This window comes from Arvicanthis niloticus, chromosome 7 (assembly GCF_011762505.2).
Source record: "Arvicanthis niloticus isolate mArvNil1 chromosome 7, mArvNil1.pat.X, whole genome shotgun sequence".
Lineage (NCBI taxonomy): Eukaryota > Metazoa > Chordata > Mammalia > Rodentia > Muridae > Arvicanthis > Arvicanthis niloticus.
In genome coordinates, this window is record NC_047664.1 from 43,365,452 (window position 1) to 43,385,681 (window position 20,230).

General features: G+C 41.6%; 1 protein-coding gene across 8 annotated transcripts in view; it reads right to left on the bottom strand.

Annotated features, from left to right (window-relative positions):
- The window catches only part of Clnk (cytokine dependent hematopoietic cell linker), a 222,710-nt gene that overhangs the window by 56,267 nt on the left and 146,213 nt on the right, over positions 1 to 20,230 (bottom strand). For all 8 annotated transcript variants that reach the window (XM_076938427.1, XM_076938423.1, XM_076938426.1 and 5 more), the window contains 3 exons: positions 16,073 to 16,214; positions 14,452 to 14,561; positions 11,789 to 11,834 (listed from right to left, as the gene is read on the bottom strand). In XM_076938427.1, the coding sequence (XP_076794542.1) occupies positions 11,789 to 11,834; positions 14,452 to 14,561; positions 16,073 to 16,214 (298 nt within the window). The remainder of the gene's footprint in view (positions 1 to 11,788; positions 11,835 to 14,451; positions 14,562 to 16,072; positions 16,215 to 20,230) is intronic.

A 20,230-nucleotide genomic window follows, 5' to 3' on the forward strand; every position in this document is an offset into this window, starting at 1 on the left:
ACTTTTCAGTTCAGCTTAGCTAAGAAATGTTCCACATCAATAATCCCTGGAAGCTGTGACTTAGCTGCCAATGCAAGAGCTTGGCAAAGCCAATCAGAGCTGAGTGTGGTAGCTCATGCCTGTAAACCCAGCACTTGGGAGGTGGAGGCAGGAGGATCTTAACTTGGAGGCCAGCCTGGGTTGCAGAATGAGCTCAGGGGTAGCTGGACTGCATAGCAAGACCCCTAATACATCAAAACAAACAAACAAGCGCATTTGGCTCTATAAAATTGGGATAAAAGAGCATTTTTATCTCTTATTGTTACTTTAAAAGTACACATTATATATCTCTCCACCAGTGACACATCGAATGAATGACCTTATTTGCATATGTGTTTGGATTCTCTTCTTCAGACACCAGGCTGTTGGGGTTTCCCAAAGCTTGTGATTGGGTTTTGCCGTTACCATTAAGGAGCTGAGCAACTTGACAGAAATTACTTGGCCTCTCTGGGCTTCTTCTATCCTTATCTGTGATTTTTAAAGGATGAGAAAACAAGACTCCTAGGAGCCAAGACTTGATCCCTTAATAGAATTCACTAAGCCGAGTGGCCACGGATGGAACTTGTGAAGCCACTCAAGCTGAAGTTCAACCTGTTACTTTCTGAACGAACTTGGTGACTTAAATGTTAATATGTGGATCAGCAAATCTAATTCCTTTGGGTTTCAGGATTAAATAAAATAATATTTAGTGTCCACCTAAGCTTCCATCCAAATGTGTGCTGAGTACAGGCACAGCTGGAATAATACTAGTTACCTCAAAGTGCTCACAGGCAAACGCTCCCGGAAACAGAGCAGCTGTGTCATGTTCTTTAATTACACAAATGGACTTAGAAGAAAGTTAGATAAAACTTGGCCTTAATCAAAACATTTATCGTGTCTAAGACTTTTATGACACAACGGACCATTAGCATTTTGTATCTTGATGATAAATTATGGAGGAGTTCAGAGAAGAGATCTATAGTCCCAGTGGCTAGAAATGTCCATTTGGCAGGGCCTTCTGGAGAAAGCATCTTCAAGTCAATCAAAATCTTCAGAAATTAATTGCAGCAATAAATTATTGAAGCTATTCTTTGGGAAGCAGTGGAAGGGAGTCATGCTAGGCAAAGCCAAGGATGTTAGGGGAACCGACAGGCTCTTACATCCCCTTTGATAAGATCAGAGGGTGCTGCTTTTAGAAACAAGTGTTTCATCAGCTTTCAGGTTGGGACTAGTGAGGGATGTGAGATGGGACAATTCTTCCAGCTCAAGCCTGGAGGGAAGTGTTTTCTGCTGCTTTGTGTGTGTGTGGATGCAGACGAGTGAGCAGGCGGGGTTAAATGATGGACAAACATTAGGAAGGTGTAGTATGGATTCACAAAGTGCTTGAGAACATGGACTTCTGTTCCCACAGCTGAGATGGGAGGGTCCAGTGAAGAAACGGAATGCAGCTGAATTTGGAAGCACAGACAGAGATGGAGCCAAAACTATCCAAAGCTTCTTGACTTACCCCTTTGCTGGTCACTACCTAATGAGACTGTGAGGTACGGTTCTTCCCTAGGTGGTCATACAACAGGGTGGTGATGTTTATCTAAGCACTGTTAACACAAGCTAAATCATACAAAGAATCTTATAAATGTTTGACACATGTCCACCATGTGTCCAGCATGGTGCCACATATTTGCTGTGGGGAGATGATAAGTCATGAGACAGGCTTTCTGTAGCTGAGGCCTCTGGCTAAATCTTAATCAACTCATCCACAACAGCTTTACTTGCATGTTCAAAACCAGACTTAGGTACATAGGAGATGGCTTTAGTCTGCAGTGGGACTCAGGAAAATGTGCTGATGGTGAGGTGCACGGGGCAGGGATTCGGGATGTTGTAGTGCAGATCAGCCCCTGAGAGTTCACATCATCACAGTGATGTAGGTTTCTATTTGTTGTTTCCTCTGAAGTGGGACAAATGTCTTATTGTGTAGTGTTTTCAGTGTGAGAAATTCAGCTTCAGTACCCAAGATACTTTTAGGTCTTCTAGTTGGGAGTAGTAAAATCAGGATTTGAAACTTGGGCCAACTGTCTCCAAGACCAGTATATAGTTAGTCACACTGTGGCTTCTAACCATCAAAGATTCTGTTTTCCTTTCCTGGAGTCATTGTCCCACATCTTAATTCCCTGTCTCTTACTCCCGAGACTCTCCTGGGTAATACAAAGCTTTCACTAGCAGGAATCAATATGATTTTCTTAGTTACCTTAACTCCTAGCACAAAACTCAACACACCATGGACTTCTGTGGTTGTATGTCCCTGGCACTCAGGACCCTGGCACAAAGCAAGTTTGAAAGTAGAGCCCGCCTGGCACAGCATAGGCCACTAGAGTCTTGAATCAGATTAATGTCAAAGTGACTTATGGTTGCTTCAGCATTTGAGTCCCTTGAAAAGCAAATTCACAGGATCCATCTGAAGGGCATTGTATAGAATCTGGCTTGCTGCTCTCAAACCGCCATGCTTGTGTTTCTGAATTTACTTGTTCAGTCACCTAAACATAATTCTTTGTCTGGGATGGTTTATTGTATTTCTTTATAAAATGATTCTTGAATAGAGTGTGCAAGTCACTTCAAGGAAAATTGGCTTAGAGGTTAAGCTTGGTTTTTATCCCAGGAGTGGAGATGTACCTTTGAGCTGCTTGTGTTCTCAGCTTCAGCTTTCTCAGGAAGCAAAGCTATGTTTAAAGTTATGGAGCTTCTTGGATAAGAGAAGGTGTCCTCCTGATCTGTAGTGATTGCTAGTGGTTCATCTTACACACTATGACAACTTATACCTCCAAATAAAACTTTTGCCCACTTCTAGAAATAAAAACAAACAAAGCAAAGCAAAGCAACAAAACAAAAACCCCTCTACCTTCAGGGAAGATAAGGTCTTGAAATCTGATGTTCTCCAGATAATAATTGCAAGAAAAAAATGACAGGAGACATACAATTACATAAAACTGCAACTTCCCAACTTGATGAAAAAAAAAGTCACCATAAAATTCCTTTGTTTTTGAATCAATAAGTGTCATTTCTTTTTCCTGTGACATTTTGTGAGACTTTGTGTTTGCATCAAAAGTACAGAATTTTATAATGAACACAAATCTTCCTAGCATTTCCCCTCCAGGTGCCTGATCCTAAAAGCAGATCAGTAGTCATGCCCTCCTTTCTGTCTGTAGTACCTGAGTTCCCAGGATGATGCTGGAGAACCATCCGTTCTACAAGTGTGGGGAAGGACTACAGTCAGGCAACAACTGTCATGGGAAAACCTTTCCATAAACCTCCCCTGACTTTAGTGAGCCATGCTCTCCCTGAGTCCCTTATGTGCCTTATGGGACACTCAAAGCTCACTTTCAATAGCATTTACATTTTTGTAGCTGTGTATCTTACTCATTTTTCTACTGCAGTGATAAAATACCATGATTAAAGACAACTTAGTACAAGAAAGTACTTATTTGGGCTTATGTTTCAGAGGGATAAAAGTCCATTATGGCAGGAAAGTGTCAGGTATGCTGTGGCTGGAACTGCAAGCTGAGTGCTTACATCTTGATCTGAAAGTACAAAGCAGAGAAAGGAAAAGGGAGAGGGAGAGGGAGAGGGAGAGGGAGAGGGAGAGGGAGAGGGAGAGGGAGAGGGAGAGGGAGAGGGAGAGGGAGAGGGAGAGGGAGAGGGAGAGGGAGAGGGAGAGGGAGAGGGAGAGGGAGAGGGAGAGGGAGAGGGAGAGAGAGGGATAGGAAAATGCCTTGCTATGTTATTATGGGAAACTATTATTCCATAAAAAAGCTTGATACCCTTTTCTATAACTACTAAGAAACTATGAGGCAAACTGAAAAGATTCCTAATTTCCTTAGGATTTTTATTTTACTGTTCAAAGTTTTATTTTTCTGTTGCAGAATCTTGAGAATTGATTCAATGTTAAAGGAGTGACAGCAGAGCAGAAATGAGCTGAGGGCTGTCCCCTAACCTCTATTGTCTGGCTCACAGCACTGCCAGCCTTCCTGAGGAAGCCTGCAGGGTCCCAGAAACATCCAGATTAAAGCCTTCTCCCACAAGTCCCATGCTTGCTGGGTCCACCTGGGCACAGCCAGCAGAGGTGAGCTGAGGGCTGTCCCCTGACCCCCATCATCTGGCCCACAGCATTGCCTGCCTCCCCAAGGAGATCTGCAAGCACCAGAAACATCTAACCAACATAAGGGACAACTAGAGAACTAAAAGCCAGCATAAGAACACAATTAAAGCCAGGGCAATATGGCACCACCAGAGTCCAGCTATCATACTACAGCAAGCCCTAGATATCCCAATACAGCTAAAGCACGAGAAGATGACCTTAAATCTAGTCCTACAAAAATAATAGAGTTCTTCAAAGAGGAAATGAATAACACCTTAAAGAAATACAGAAAAATACAATCAAACTGGTGAAGGAAATGAATAAAATTGCTCAATACCTGAAAATGGAAATAGAAGAAATAAAGAACATATAAACTGAGGGAATCTTGGAGATTGAACACCTAGAAAAGAGAACCGGAATTATAGACATAAGATCACCAATCAAATACAAGAAATGGAAGAAAGTATCTCAGACACAGAAGATACAATTGAACAAACCAATGTATCAAAGAAAATGTTAAATCTAAAAAGTTTCTTACACAAAACATCCAAGAAATCTGGTACACTATGAAAAGACCAAACCTAAGAATAATAGGAATAAAAGAAGGATAAAATTCCCAGCTTTAAGGCCCATAAAATATTTTCAACAAAATCATAGAAGTAAATTTCCCTAAAGAAAGATATGCCTATACACATACAGAAAACTTACAGAATACCAAATATATTGGACCAGAAAAGAAAATTCTCTTGCCATATAAAAAATGTACAGAGCAAAGAAAGAATATTAAAAGTTGCAAGATAAAAAGGCTAAGTAACATAAAGGCAGAACTATCAGAATTACATCCAACTTCTCAGCAGAGACTCTAAAAGCAAGAAGGGCCTGGGAAGAGATATCTTATAGACTCTAAGAGACCACAGATGTCAACACAGATTACTATACCCAACAAAACTTTCAATCAACAAAGGTGGAGAAAACAAGATATTCCCTGACAAAACAAAATTTAAGCAATATCTACTCACAATTCCAGCCCTACAGAAGATACTAGAGGAAAAACTCCAGCCCAAGGAGACTAACTAAACCCATGAAAACACAGGAAATAAGTAACCCCACACCAGCAAATCAAAGGCAGAGAAACACATACACACGCAAAATTATTACCAACATCAAAATAGCAGGAATCAATAATCATTCATCATTAATATCTCTCAACATCAATGGCTTCAATTCCTTAATAAAAAGACACATGTTAACAGAATGAATGCTAAACCAGGACCCATCATTTTGCTGCATACAAGAAACATACCTCAGCAACGAAGATAGACATTACCTCAGAGTAAAGGTTTGGAAAAAGGTTTTCCAGGCAAATGGACCCGAAAAGCAAGCAGGAGTAACAATTCTAATATCTAATAAAATAGACTTTCAACCAAAATTAATCAAAAAAGATGGGGCAGGACACTTAATACTTATGAAAAGAAAAATCCAACAAAATTAATTAATTCTTAATTCTGAATATCTATGCTCCAAATGTAAGGTCACATACATTGGTAAAAGAAACACTACTAAAGCTTAAGTCACACATCGAACCCCACACATTAATAGTGGGAGACTTCAATATCTCACACTCACCAATGGACAGGCCATTAGGACAGTAACTACACAAGAAATAATAAAACTAACAGAGGTCATGAATCAAATAGACCTAACAGATATCTATAAAACATTTCACCCAAACACAAAAGAATATAACTTCTTCTCAGTACCTCATGGAACATTTTCCAAAACTGACAATATAGTAGGTCACAAAGCAGGCCTCAACAGATACAAGAAAGTTGAAATAACCTCTTGTATCTTATCAGAGCACCATGGATTAAAGCTGTAATTTAACAACAACAAAAACAGCAGAAAGCCTACAAGTTCATTGAAACTGAACAACTCTCTACTCAATGGTCACTGGGTCAATGAAGAAATAAAAAAACTATATACTTTTTAGAATTCAATGAAAACGAAGGCACAGCATACCCAAACTTATGTGACACAATGATAGCAGTCAAAGAAGAAAGTTTATAGCACTAAGTACCTTCACAAAGAAATTAATGAGATCATGTACTAGCAATTTAATAGTATATCTGAAAGCTCTAGGGAAAAAAAAAAGAAGCAAACACAACCAAGAGGAGTAGAATGAAGAAAATAATCAAACTCAGGGCTGAAATCAATATATTATAAACAAAGAAAATAATACAAAGAATCAATGAAACCAGAAGCTGGTTCTTTGAGAATAGCAACAACATAGACACACCCTTAGCCAAACTAACTAGAAGGCAGAAAGAAAGTATTCCAATTAACAATATCAGAAATAAAAAGGGAAATATAACAATAGACACTGAGGAAATTCAAAGAATCATTAGGTATTACATCAAAAGTGTGTACTCCACAAAATTGAAAAATATAAATAAAATGGACAATTTTCTATATAGATACCACTTACCAAAGTTAAATAAAGATCTGGTAAACTATATAAATAGACCTATAACCTGAAGGCAATAGAAAACAAGTCATTAAAAGTCTTCCAACCAAAAAAACCCAGGGCCAGGTGGCTTTAGTGAAGAATTCTACCAGACTTTCAAAGAAGAGCTAATTCCAATATTCCTCAAACTATTCCACAAACTAAAATTAGAAGGAAAATTGTCAAACTCATTCTATGAGTCCACAGTCACCTTGATACCTAAATCATATAAAGACTCAACATAGAAAGAGAACTTCAGACTGATTTGTCTCATGAACATTGATGCAAAAATGCTCAATAAAATACTCTCAAATTAAATCCAAGAATACATCAAAGAAATCATCCACCATGATCAAGTAGGCTTCATTCCAGGGATGTAAGGGTGGTTCAATATAAGAAACTCCATCAATGTAATTTACCATAAAAGCAAACTGAAAGAAAAAACCCCCACACGACCATCTCATTAGATGCTGCAAAAGATTTTTGACAAAATTTAACACCTCTTCATGTTAAAAGTCTTGGAGAGATCAGGGGTATAAGGCACATACCTAAACACAATAAAGGCAATATACAGCAAGCCAATAATCAGTGTCAAATTAAATGGTGAAGAACTTAAAGCAATTTCACTAAAATCAAGGACAAAACAATCTGTCCATACTCTATTTCTTCAATATAGTAATTGAAGTCTTAGTGCAATAAGACAAATAAGAGATCAAGGGGATAAAAATTGAAAGGAAGAAGGCAAAGTGTCACTATTCACAGATGACATTATAGTATACATAAATGACCTCAAAAATTTTACTAGAGAATGTTTTCAGCTGATAAACACCTTCAGCAAAGTGGTAGGATACAAAATTAACTTTAAAAAAATTTAGTAGCCCTTAGTTATACAAACAATACATGGGCTGAGAAAGGAATTAGGGAAACAACACCCTCACAATAGCCACCAATTATCTAAAATACTTGGTGTAACTCTAACCAATCAAGTGAAAAACCTGTATGACAAGAACATCAAATCTCTGAAGAAAAAAATTGAGGGAGATCTCAGAAGATGGAAAGAACTCCCATGCCCATGAACCAGTAGGATTAACAGTAAAAATGGCCATCTTTCCAAAATCAATCAACAGATTCCATTCAATGCAATTCCCATCAAAATTCCAACACAGTTCTTTATAGGCCTTGAGAGAATAACTTCACATGGAAAAACAAAAACCACAGGAGAGCTAAAAGAATCCTGTACAATAAAAGAACTTCTGGAGGAATCACCATCCTTGATTTCAAGCTCTTCTACAGAGCAATAGTAACAAAACCCACATTGTATTGGCATAAAAACAGACAAGTTGATTAATGGAATAGAACTGAAGACCTAGAAATAAATCTGCATACCTATGGGCACTTGAATTTTGACAAAGAAGCCAAAATCATATAGTGGAAAAAAGAAAGCATCTTCAAAATATGGTGCTGGTCTAACTGGATGTCTGCATGTAGAATAATGAAAATATATCCATATTTATCACCCTGCACAAAACTCAAGTCCAAGTGTATCAAAAACCTCAGCATAAACCTGGATATATTATGTCTAATAGAAGAGAAAGAGGGGCACTGCCTTGCACATATTGACACAGGAAAAAACTTCCTGAATAGAACACCCATAGTCAAGGCACTAAGATCAACAATTGATAAATGGGACATCATGTAGGAAAAGATCTCTACCAACCCTACATCTGACAGAGGACTAATATCCAAAATATATAAAGAACGCAACAAAGTAGACACTAACAAACCCACAGCTTCTTTATTCATAATAGCCAGAAACTGGAAATAACGTAGATGTTCCTAAACTGAAGAACAGACAAAAAACATTTGGTACACTTACACAGTGGAATACCACTCAGCTATTAAAAACAAAGACACCACAAAATTTGCAGGCAAATGGATGGAACTAGAAATTATCATCTTGAGTGGGGTAACTCAGACCCAGAAAGACACACGTGGTATGTACTCACTGATAGTGGATGTTAGTCATTAAGTACAGGACAACTATGCTACAATTTACAGACCCAAAGAAGCTAAGTAACTGGGAGGGACCAAGTGAGGATGCATGAATCTCACTCAGAAGGGGAAATAAAATAGACATCAGAGATGGATGGATAGAAAGAATTGGCTGGGAGAGGCAGTGGGGAGGGGGACAGGATGGGAATCATTTGTGGTGAGAATTGGAGTTGAGGTTGAGAGGGCTGGAACAGAGAACTGAAATCAGTGGACTGGAGATTCTCTGGGATAAGCCAGAGACTTGGGACAGGGGAGGCTTCCAGGAGTCTATGGGGGTGACCCTAGCTGAGACTCCTAACAGCTAGGGATATGGAGACTGAAGTGGCCACCTCCTGCAGCCAGGTGGGACTTTTATTAGAGGGAGGGGGACACTACCTCACCCACAAAAGTTTTGATCCTAAATTTGTCCTGCCTACCAGAAGATACAATGATTAAGATGGAGCAGAGATTGAGAGAGTAGGCAACCAATGACTGGCCCAACTTGAGACCCAGCCCATGGGACAGAGCCAACTCCTGACACTATTAATGATATTATACTACGCTTGCAGACAGGAACCTAGTATTACTGTCTTCTGAGAGGTTTCATCCAGCAGCTGTTGGAAACAGATGCAGAGACCCACAGGCAAATATTAGGCGGAACTCAGGTAGACTTGTGGAAGAGAACAGAATTGAGTAAGCCAAAAGGGTCAAAGACACCACAAGAAAACTCCAGAGTCAACTAACCTTGGCCCATAGGGGCTTGCAGAGACTGAGCCACCAACCAAAGAACATGCATGGGCTGGACCTAGGCCCCCCCACATTTATAGCAGATGTGCAGCTTGGTTTTCATATTGGTCCCCTAACAATTGGAGAGGGGGCTGTCTCTGACTCTGTTGACTGCCACTGGATCCCCCTTCCTTAGCTGGGCTGCCTCATTTGGCCTCAGTGGGAAAGGAAGCACTTAGTCCTGCTGAGACTTGATATGCCATGGTCGGTTGGTACCCATGGGGGTCTCAGGAGAAGGGGAGGAGGTAATGAGAGGGAGGCCCATATCAGGGTGGGACTTGGAGGAGAAGAATTTAAAAAAGCGACAGTAGTTGTCTTGAGAGGTAGACAGCAGCCACTGTGATCACTCTCCTGTTTCTTGTCTCTGATCATTTCTTATTACAAGAGTAGAGTATGTCACTGTCACCAAAGACTTGTGCATATTGAATGATCCGGCCCTGGCATGTGAGCCCCTGGGGCTTCTGCTCTGTTCCCTTTCTCTCTTAGAAGTGGAAAGGCCTTTGCACAATCCACCTCAGTGTTTTTTAAGAGTAGAAGCGTATCCGCTGTTAGAGTGGAGCTGTGGTCAAGTGGACAGAGGATCTTAAAGGATCTAAGAAGCATTGAGAAGACAGCATCTCCATGTCACACTGGGGAGACCAATGGAGTGAGACAGGAATCTGTGAGTCTGTGCAGACTGCAGAGGAGCTGTGGTCTGGGGTGTTAGAATATTCCTGAGGTATGAGAACCCTTCCAGCCCAAGTGTGATTGGGTCTGCCACGCTGCCACAGCTGAAGTGAGTGGGCATCTGGACTCCCTGCTCTAGATCTCCTCAGGAAGGTTAGGCACCTTCTGCAGGTCTCATGGCAGGCAGAGGCTGAGTCCAGGCTTATGGCCTTTCTTTGCCCACCCTGCTTTCTGCTGTGAGCATCCTTCTCTTCCTTCATTCTGCCATCAGCACTGTGGTCCCAGGTGGACTTTGCTGGGAGCCAGGCAGGGATGCAGAGGGAGGCTAGGCTGGTTCTGGTCGTGGTTTACATCCTTTGTATATTAAATGTTCACCAAAGACTCATGGGTAGAGGCTTGTTGTCAGCCTGTGACACTTTTGGGAAGTTCTGGTGATCTTAGGAAGGAGGAAGGAGTTAAGGGAGAAAGTTAGGTCACTGGAGGCCTGTCTTTGTTGGGGATGTTGGTACTCTGGTCCCTTCTTCTCTCTTTGCTTCTCAACCATCCTCAGATCATGAGATTTTTCTCTAGCACACTCTATCCATGTGGGGCTTTGCCTCACACAGTCTCAAAGCAGCAGAGTCATCCAGATGTGGCCCAAGATTTCTGAAACTGTGAGCAAACACAACCTCTGCTCCTTCTAAGTTGGCTTTCTTACATATTTTTTGTTGTAGTGGTGGGAAGCTGACTAACACAAATCCCTCCCTGGGAGGTGCTCAGCCTCCAGCCCCAAGCCCCTGCCCCTGTGGCTTTTGGTAGTTCCTCCCCATCTTTCTGGGCCTAGGGTAGGGGCAGTCCCTGTTGGTGTCAGCCCTGCGTTTACATTCTTTTGTTCTTTCCCTGTGCTCAGCACACTTCTGAACAGGTTCTTTGTAAGTAAACCTTCTTGGATTACCTTGCTTTATGTTGACCATCTGTCTCCAATTGGGACTTGTAGTGCTGCACTCCCTCACTAAAGGTGCTGTGTGTAAGACACGCTGGGATTCAGCACAAGCACATGAATGGTGAAGCTGATGGGCTTCAGTTATTGGGGATTGTAAATCACAAGACTGACATCTTTTTCACTGGACATCGTAAGAGGCGATGGGGGCACAAGAAGATGATGAGATGGAAAAATGATGAGACTGACAATGGATACTGTCCAGCCCAGTTTCTCCGGCTGCCCTTAGTTTCTGCTTCCAGCATTAGTGGAATTGATTGCTTCCTTTCAGGCTTGTACCTGTGCTTCTGTGTTCAAATTGAGTTGTTTTGCCTCAAGCTGTAAAGCCCATTTTCATATTCATTAATCAACATTTTAAAATTAGATAGGAATATCTTGTAATTTTTTTCAGGACATGTGCTTATAGAAATGACTTATTTGAATGCAATCCATATGTTTTTGAAACAATGCCTCACTCGTATAATGTAGAACAGAATATGAGTTTTCACAATCAATTTCTCGGTCAATAAGGTAAGGCTGTAAAAGAGTCAGGAGGCGTGCTTGGCTGCAGAATTGAACAGTCATTTCTCAGAGCAGAATTCAACAGAGCTCCTAGTATATGGGAGCCTGTGACCCCAAGCAGGACCGTAGGAGCAGGGGAGGTAGACTACGGCATTTTAAACTGTTGAGACTTTACCTTTAAAGTGTTGGCTTCTGACATCCTTGGAGGTAGGCTTGTCCACCTATAAAAGACAATGTGGCACCATCAGCTTAAACTTAGATCATGCGACAACCAGGTGTCCAGTTGCTTTGAGTGGCTAGAGTCCTCAGCATAACTGCATGTGTCCCTGGGCCTACTGATCTCCAAGGCTGCTGTGTGCACATGGTCAGCAGTTGCTAAATATCTGTTAGTTTGTGGATTGCCACCAGAGAAGGCTGTGGTGGCCCGAGTGCTATTTGGCATAAAAATATCTAAGGTTTGAAATCCCACTTCGCCTCTTTCTGCTGTGAAGGCTTGGCGTCCAGGGTCTTAATGGTCTCAGCTTCACATCTTTATGACAGAGAAAGTAGCCAGTATATGCCACTGGATTATAATGAAGACCAGCGTACATGGCCAGAGTGGGCCAGCACAGTGGAGTGTGACTTTTAGTGACAGCTCAGGTAATGTCATTTCACTTCTGTCATGGGCCAGCTGTGAGGGCATAGTGACTCACTCAGCTCCTTTCTGTGAAATTGAGATGAAAAAAACCCCTGCTTCTTTGTGAAGATGGTGTGTGTGTGTGTGTGTGTGTGTGTGTGTGTGCGTGTGTGTAGTGTTTTCCATTGGACAATGTTTAAACAGTGTTCACTCTTCACTTTAACAACTAAAAATGTCTCTAGTCTGAGCCAAATGTCCTGTGGGACAAAATCTCCCTGTTGAGAACTACTGATTACAATGCACAGAACTATGGATGAACAACTGCTTTGCACACTTCTCTTAGACATCAAGATCATCGTCTCCTGTCACTGCCTCCTCCCTTAGACTATGTGGTCCTCCACTAGATTGTAGGTTCTGACTCACTTCTACGCTTCCATTGTTGAGCACAGTGTTTTGTATACTGTAAGTGCTTAATAGTGGAACACAAGTTTAGGGCAACATAATTGTGATCGTCCCAAGGAACTGAGATAAGAAAAGCCCTCCATAAGGGTTATTGAAGATCCAGTAGACAGATAGTTTATCTCAAAGCTAATATGAAGCAGCTCCTGGAAATAAGGTTGTTAATGAAAAAGCTGATCTACTTGCCACAAAAAGTTTCTTACAGAGGGTTAAAGTAAAACTATCTGAGCCAGGGCCAAGCCCTTACTTAATTTGTAAGAAAGTTTCTCTCCTGGCAACCCTTTGTCCTCGCCTGCCCACTCACTCAGCTCAGCTGACTTACAGTGACAGGATCATGGTTCTGCTGTGAAGTGACCTGACAGAAAGAAGAAACTGAGGCAATGCAGAGGTGTGGACAGTAAGAGACTCAGATTCTTCCATGGTTGGGTTTTGAGACAGGGTCTTATGTAAGCATACAAAGGCTTATGTACAGATGATCTGTTATGTCAGCACAACACAGGCTATTGTGGGGTCGATATCAAGAGAAGCGGCAAGTCTAGCAAGCAGAGTGAACATGCCACCAGGAGAGTTGGTGGTCTATGCAGAAGCATGCTCCCGTCATTAGTGAATGGTGTCATGGGACAAAAATTTAACAGTGAGATCCCTCTTCAACAAAATCCGTGAGCACACCAGTGAGATCCAGTTTTGTTGAGACCTCCTTGAGTTGGGTATGGTTCTATAGAGCTTCTGGAAGGGCACACACCGACAAGTCTTTGACATGTGCCTTAAACCTTTAAAATGCTCTTATCTGATGTTGAGTACATTAATCAAAATTCTACAGGGGGAACTGTAGAGCTGTGCAACTTATGCTGATGAACTCTTGTTTCCACATTGCAACCTATTTTGTGAATGGTCTCAGTGTAAGCAGAGAGGAGCCTGCACATGTTAATGCAGATATTATTCCTTGTTTGATTCTGTCTCTATAGGGAACACTGACCTGAAATGTGTCAGAATATCATCACCAATGACATGTAGACCTAGAGGTAGGTCTTCTTTATTTTATGGATATATATTTGTTTTTTTGAGACAAGGTTTCTCTGTGTAGCCTTAGCTGTCCTGAAACTCAATCTGTAGACCAGGCTGGCCTCCAACTCAGAACTCAGAGATCTGCATGCCTTTGATTCCTTAGTGCTGGGATTAAAGAGCCTACATTGCCTAGCTTTTTTGGAGCATGGAATATGTATGTATATATTATACATTTTATTAAAAATAAAAACCTATATGTATATGTCCAGCACATTTTCATTTACAAGGTATTTCCATAAAATTATCTGCTATTTCTCTTGATACCCTGTTAGGCCAGAACATAGACTGTTTCTATGTGGTTTGTACGGGTATTGCAGAGGTTCAATATGCATGAGACTTCTCACTGCTTAGGTTAACAATTGACAATGCTGGGCTGAGAATCTTGGCAAAATGATATATTATCATCAGAAAATTTTGTGTTCTAATTCAGAGTCTGACGAGTACAATGATAATTAGAAATAGTGTTAATTCTTTAGCCTGATGCCTGACTTACAGTAAGTCTTCAGAAAATTAAAATTTTTGTTCCTTCTAGATACCTCTAAAGGCTCATGATCCCATAAGTCACACAAGCTAATTTCCCCAAGCCTCTCCTGACCTCTCATAACCTGTTACAATGTATTGTGGAAGGAGACCTGGGGCATATGTCTGTGAGCTAGTGCCCTCCTCATGCCAGGCTCTCAGGGTCCCCTTTTACTCACTTCTTCCTGCTGCTTCATCCCTACATCTCTGGTTTGCCTCTCCGCGGAGACAGAAGCCTTGGGAGGTAACAGAAGTGGAGCTTCCATTTTATCCTTGAAATAGCGTGTATCTGTGGAAAAAGACAGCTGGTAAGCTTGTAACTTGAAGCCGGCTAGATTTGGCACATTGCAGCTCCTAAAGTATTCCTACATCCTCACACTCATGGAGTCATCAGAGCTCAGGTACCAGGCAAATGGTTCTTTGGGGGTCAGGGGGTGGGGCTCAGGGAGGAGGGTAGGAGACAGGCAATTTTTATTACAATATATCATATGGCACTCTTCAGAGTGAGAGTGGGCAAAGACCAAAGGGGCTTTTGTGGAAGAAAGAAAACACTCTCCAGTGTATAGTGTGGCCAGAGGGATCACCATGGAGGAAAACAAAACCTCTCACAGAGGCAAAAGATGCCATCTGAACCCGTCAGAGCAAGAAACTGAGGTTCATGGTAGACCTGCTTGTTTTGACTCACAGCAATCCTACCAAGGGTGGCCTTGGCTACCCTTCATTGTTTATGCACCTGAGAATTACTACCAGCTCTTGAAGGTTAATGCTCTATCTATCTATCTATCTATCTATCTATCTACTATTTACTATCTACTATCTATCCGTTTTGTTTTAGACAGGGTCTCACACCATGGCTCAGGCTGGTCTGGAACTCACTATATAGCTCAGGATAGTCTCAAACTTTTGGCCATTCTCTTCTTTCAGCCTCCTGGGTGCAACTATGGAAACAAGTCAGTATATCTGCCCCTGGAGCTTATCATCAAACCCCACCCACCTTTTTATTCTTCTGTGCTCTTATGCCCTTTTCTGTTATTTATTTATGTCTCAATAAATTCTATAATGGTGACCACTGCAGTGCAGATATTTAGTCAATGCTTTTGAGTACTGAATACAATATAATCATTACCATTATTATTTGTTGTTATTGGAGTCAAGGTATCACCATGCAGCTCAAGCAGGCCTTGAACTTGGAATCCTCCTGCCTCAGCATCTGAAGTGCAGCAGTTAAGGATGTGTGTCACCTTACCATATCATCTCTTACAGAACAATTCCCCCTAAAGAAATTTCTAAAGATTCGTGTCTGTGAGCCAGGCCCTCAGAAATTATGTATGGTTCCTCCTTCCCTTTACAGTGGAATGGAGAACCTGCTGACACTGTCCAGGTGAAAAAAGGCCAGCGTCCTCCCTCCTGATGGGTGGGACTTTAGTACTGGATCCATTTGGAAACTGGCAACCTTCAGAGCGAATCAACTGAGTTAGTTTTCTCTTTCCCTGCTCTCTCCACCATTCAGATTCTAACTTCACATGTCTCACATGCCCGTCTTCCTGTCGTCTGTCCACTTCGCCCATGTTCCCAGCATGGGACAGGTCTAAGGCTCAAGCAGAATTCTTCCCTAACCACAGCAGTAAACAGGAACAGAGTTCGACTCCATATGTCATTCATACTATCTTTACAGATGCTCTCTGGGGTTAGTTCTACTGTGAAGCCTGTATTCAGACAAAAACTCAAGCTCTAGAGAGTGAGGCTATAATCACTATGCAACGCTGCTTATGGCCATGTATCCTCAGAGCCCCAGGGTACCTGCATATTCTGATTCCTGGATAGGTCTGGCTGGTAAAATTTTCATCGATGGCCATGCCTTTAGCAGCTGAAGCTCAGGGTCTTCGTAGTCGTTGTTACTGCTGCATTTTTCTCCATCTGGGACCACAGCCAAGTTCCTTCTCTAAGTGGGTGGAACATTGGAGTGAGTCCAAGGGAAGAACCATGTGGACAAAGGCGATATGTCTTAGTGCTGGCTTAGGGAGGAACGATGACTTTTTTTTTTTTTTTTTTTTTTTTTTTTTTTTTTTTTTTTTCAGCAGGCATTAAGATTTTGCAGTCTAGCATCTTACATAGAAATGTAATTCTTGTGATAGGGAGACTTCTACAGATGTCTTCCAAATACCCTCATCTCTTTGATCATTCAATCAAAGACCTATCTTGCTCTGCTGTGAAGGGATAGGGCAGCTGTAAGTTGTTAATGAACTGACTTTAAAACACAGAGGATTCTGGGTCATCTTGGTAGGCTTGATGTTTTTGTGAGCTCCAGAAAGCAATACGGGGACTGTCAATGTAGTCGTGTGGAAAATCAAGAACCCATGAAAGTGAGGACAGTTTTTACAGTGAGGTGTAAAAAGTTCAGCGAGGATATACGATCAATCCCATTCAAAGTTCAGTTTGCTTCTATGCAATGGCAATAGCAATTAGCTTTTCTATACATGACTGATAACAATTTGACAATAGAAGAGGAAAAGAATGACAGCAACACATCAAGAAGAACAAAACGCTTGAGTACACTGGGCCTGAGAAGTGAAGCTTGTGCTAAACAATCCGAAGGCATGGTGCTGAAGATCAAGATCAAGTAAGATTTTAGTGAATGTGAAGAGGCTCACTCACTGTTCAAGGATTGGAGACTTAATGTTGTTAAAATAGAATTCATTAAAAATTGATGCACGTATTCAGTAGAATTCATATAAGAATTTAAGCTGCATTTCTCAGGAAATTAACAGAAATTTTTTATAAAAATCGACAAGCAGATGCTCAAATTCCTATGATAATGCCACCCCCTACCCTAGTCACATCCATGCACCAAGGGAAGGACCCGGAAGATGCCTGTAGTTCTTACCAACCCTTTGGCACCTTGAGTTTGGACTTCTGGTTTCCAGGGCTGAGGTACAGTCAGGTCAAGGACAGTGGTGTGGATTCAAGGCTAGCCTGGGCCATGGAATTTTGCTAGGCTAGCCCAAGCAGGCTTACAGGTGTCATCATTACAGGTCTGGGTCTGAAGCCTGTGGATGGCAGGAAGGGGAGCCAAGTCCTAGCACATAAATTCTTATTGACTTAGCACAGCTGAGTGTGCACCTTCAGGTTGGGTCTGCAGCCAGCAGTTGCTTTGTGTAAGCAGGGGCCAGGCAATCACGACACAGAGCCAGCAGGAGTCACTCTAACCCCTTGGATCTCAGAATGCCCAACTTTACCTACAACAAATGCTAGTCTTCATTTGAAAGCAATGGAGAAATCCAGGTGACAGGATGGAATTATATCTGTAATGCTGACTACCTTAAAGGTCTAAGGACTGCTGTGCAGTGCCAAGAATCCCAAAGGACACAGAAACATCTGTTTTCCTGCACATTCCCCAGCTGGTACCTCAAAATAAGGAAGTTGTTTCTTTATTTTACAAATATAGAGACTGATGTTGGTAACTTCCCTAAGTCACACAGGTTGTAGGTGGGCAGTATTATTCCAACACCTTAACCCAACCCAGAACCTTCACCCGACCCAGCACTGGAATTAAAAATTATTCTTATATCTCAAGATGAAGGGTAGAGAGTCCAGGGCATTGCATAGGTGGATCACTACACAGTCAGTGTGACGGATTGGTAGCGTGATCCTGAGCTTGGATCCTTCCTCTGTAGAGAAAATTCTGCTTCACAGATGGGGCGACCCTGAAACTCTTTTTATGGATTCTTAATATTTTATAGTCAAGGGTTAAAAAAAAAAGTATAAAGTTGAAGTTGTTGCTTTATAGCCCTGACTGTGTCTGTGGCTTTCTGTATCTGTAGATTCCTGATAGATGGTTGGTAAATAAAGTCATAGATTTTAATAAGGCTGAAGATATAATTATTCCTAAGGGTGTGATTTAAGATATTTATGTTGTAATCTGTCTGGTTATTAGGGTTCAGTTTAATTTACTTTTGGGTTAGATGGCCAGATGCATTCTCCTATGTAGGTAAGTAGAGTAATTAATTACAACTATACATGCTTCTCAAATGGAGAAGCAGAAGTAAGAGCACTTATGCACAAAACCCCTCTCAGTCAGAGTTCCGACTAATACTCTGACTGACAATGTCAGAGACTGAGGGAGGAGCAAGCCTGTGTAGCAGTACTCTTGATTATCTCTGGAAAGGTAGAATCACAGGGGAGTCCAGTTTCTAGGTAGGCAACAGAGCAAGAGAGACTTGTCAGGCCCATCAGAAGAAGAATCTCTGGTCCCCCATCTAGCTCAGAGCAAGGGTGCAGAACATGGATTAGTAAGCAGTGTTCTCCACAGAAAAGCTGGAAGGTAGAGTGAGTCAAGTGTTACTTCTTAGTATGCTAGTCCATGTCCCAACATGTGCTTCCCAAGGAAAGCCTAATCAGGCCGAGTGTGAGCTGAGAATTCAGGTCAGTTATCAAGATCAGGTTTAACAGATCCTCTGGTGCCCAAGCCAGAACAGGGTTGAAGACCCTCGCTTGCTCACCCACAGGAAGAGAGCTAAGTCTCTAGGTACAGAGCTGCATGGTGGCACTGGACCTGTTCCTCAGAGTCCAGGCACCACCACCATGCAGTTAGCCTACTTGCTGGGTCTTCAGAGATAAACTGGGCAATGATGGAACATTTTGGTTGAGAGAGTATTGGTGACAGTGTGGATGTATTGCCACTATGTCCTAGACCTAAGTTGTAGAGGCCATGATTCTTGGCATTTGTCCCATGACAGGGGTCCAGGACATTAGACACTCTCCTCTGGTTGATGCCTTGTGTGAGGCAAAGCCAAGGGCTCAGAGTTTGGTTGAACTCTGAATAAATGACAGAGGGTTCCCAACACACACACACACACACACACACACACACACACACACACACGCACGCACGCACGCACGCACTCGCACATGCACACACACAGTGCAGGGACAGGTGGGCATAGGCTCCAGAGTCACACCTGGGACTGTTTGTGGAGGGTGAGCAAGCAGGCTCATGGGTACAATGGATAGAAGGTGTCAAAGGGCATCTTTGTGTCCTGTAAGCTACTTCTAGTATTTTCCAGGGAAAGCTTCGGACCTACTAGAAGAACCAAAGACATGAGCTGGAGTCAATTTGACATTTCATCCTTTGGCTAGTGTTCATGAGGGCAAGAGGTGGCAAGAAGCAGGGTGATGGCTGCTGTCACCCAGGAATGAGAGAATGCACATTGTTGAACCTACTGTCATAGGAGCGACCACAAACAGCATGGTTTCTATTCCTGAGAGGGGTTTGGGTTTAAATTAACAATTTACATCTGTCTCTCTCTTATTATCATGTCTTCCTCAGGAGTCCAAACTTCAGGTCTGATATTTTTTACTCATGAGCCACTTATGTAAAAACAAATACTTTGAGTGTGTGTGTGTGTGTGTGTGTGCACACGCGTGCATGAGCACCCACCCTCTCATGTGTATGTGTGCTTGTGGGTAAGGGTCCATAGCTTTCATTAAAAATTTAAAAGCATATGACAAATACTAAGAAGCCATTTTTTTCAGATATCATCTATAGCCATACAAAATATGTAAATTATATGATTAAATAATTTAACATAATTATTTATAATGTTTGATATTTGGATTAATGTTTTAAATTTTAATCTTTTTCTTTAGCTGTTAAAATTCTGGCCAGTGCTTCTAGTAGCTTCACAAGATGCTCACATGTCCAATAATTTCTATATTATCAAATGTCTAGTGTGATTTCAACATGATGTTATTTAGACTATGCTGCAAAGTATCAGTGAGTTTGTTGAAATATTGATCTGAAATGTATACTGCTTTTTTGTTTTAAGCTCTCAAACAGGAAGTTTTAGGACAAAAAAAGAGGATATTTTTATATTATTAAGTGAACATCATTGTGAAATTACTTTCCAAATGTTTGTTTCATTTTAAAATTTCACCATGAATGTTGTAAAGCATGCATCT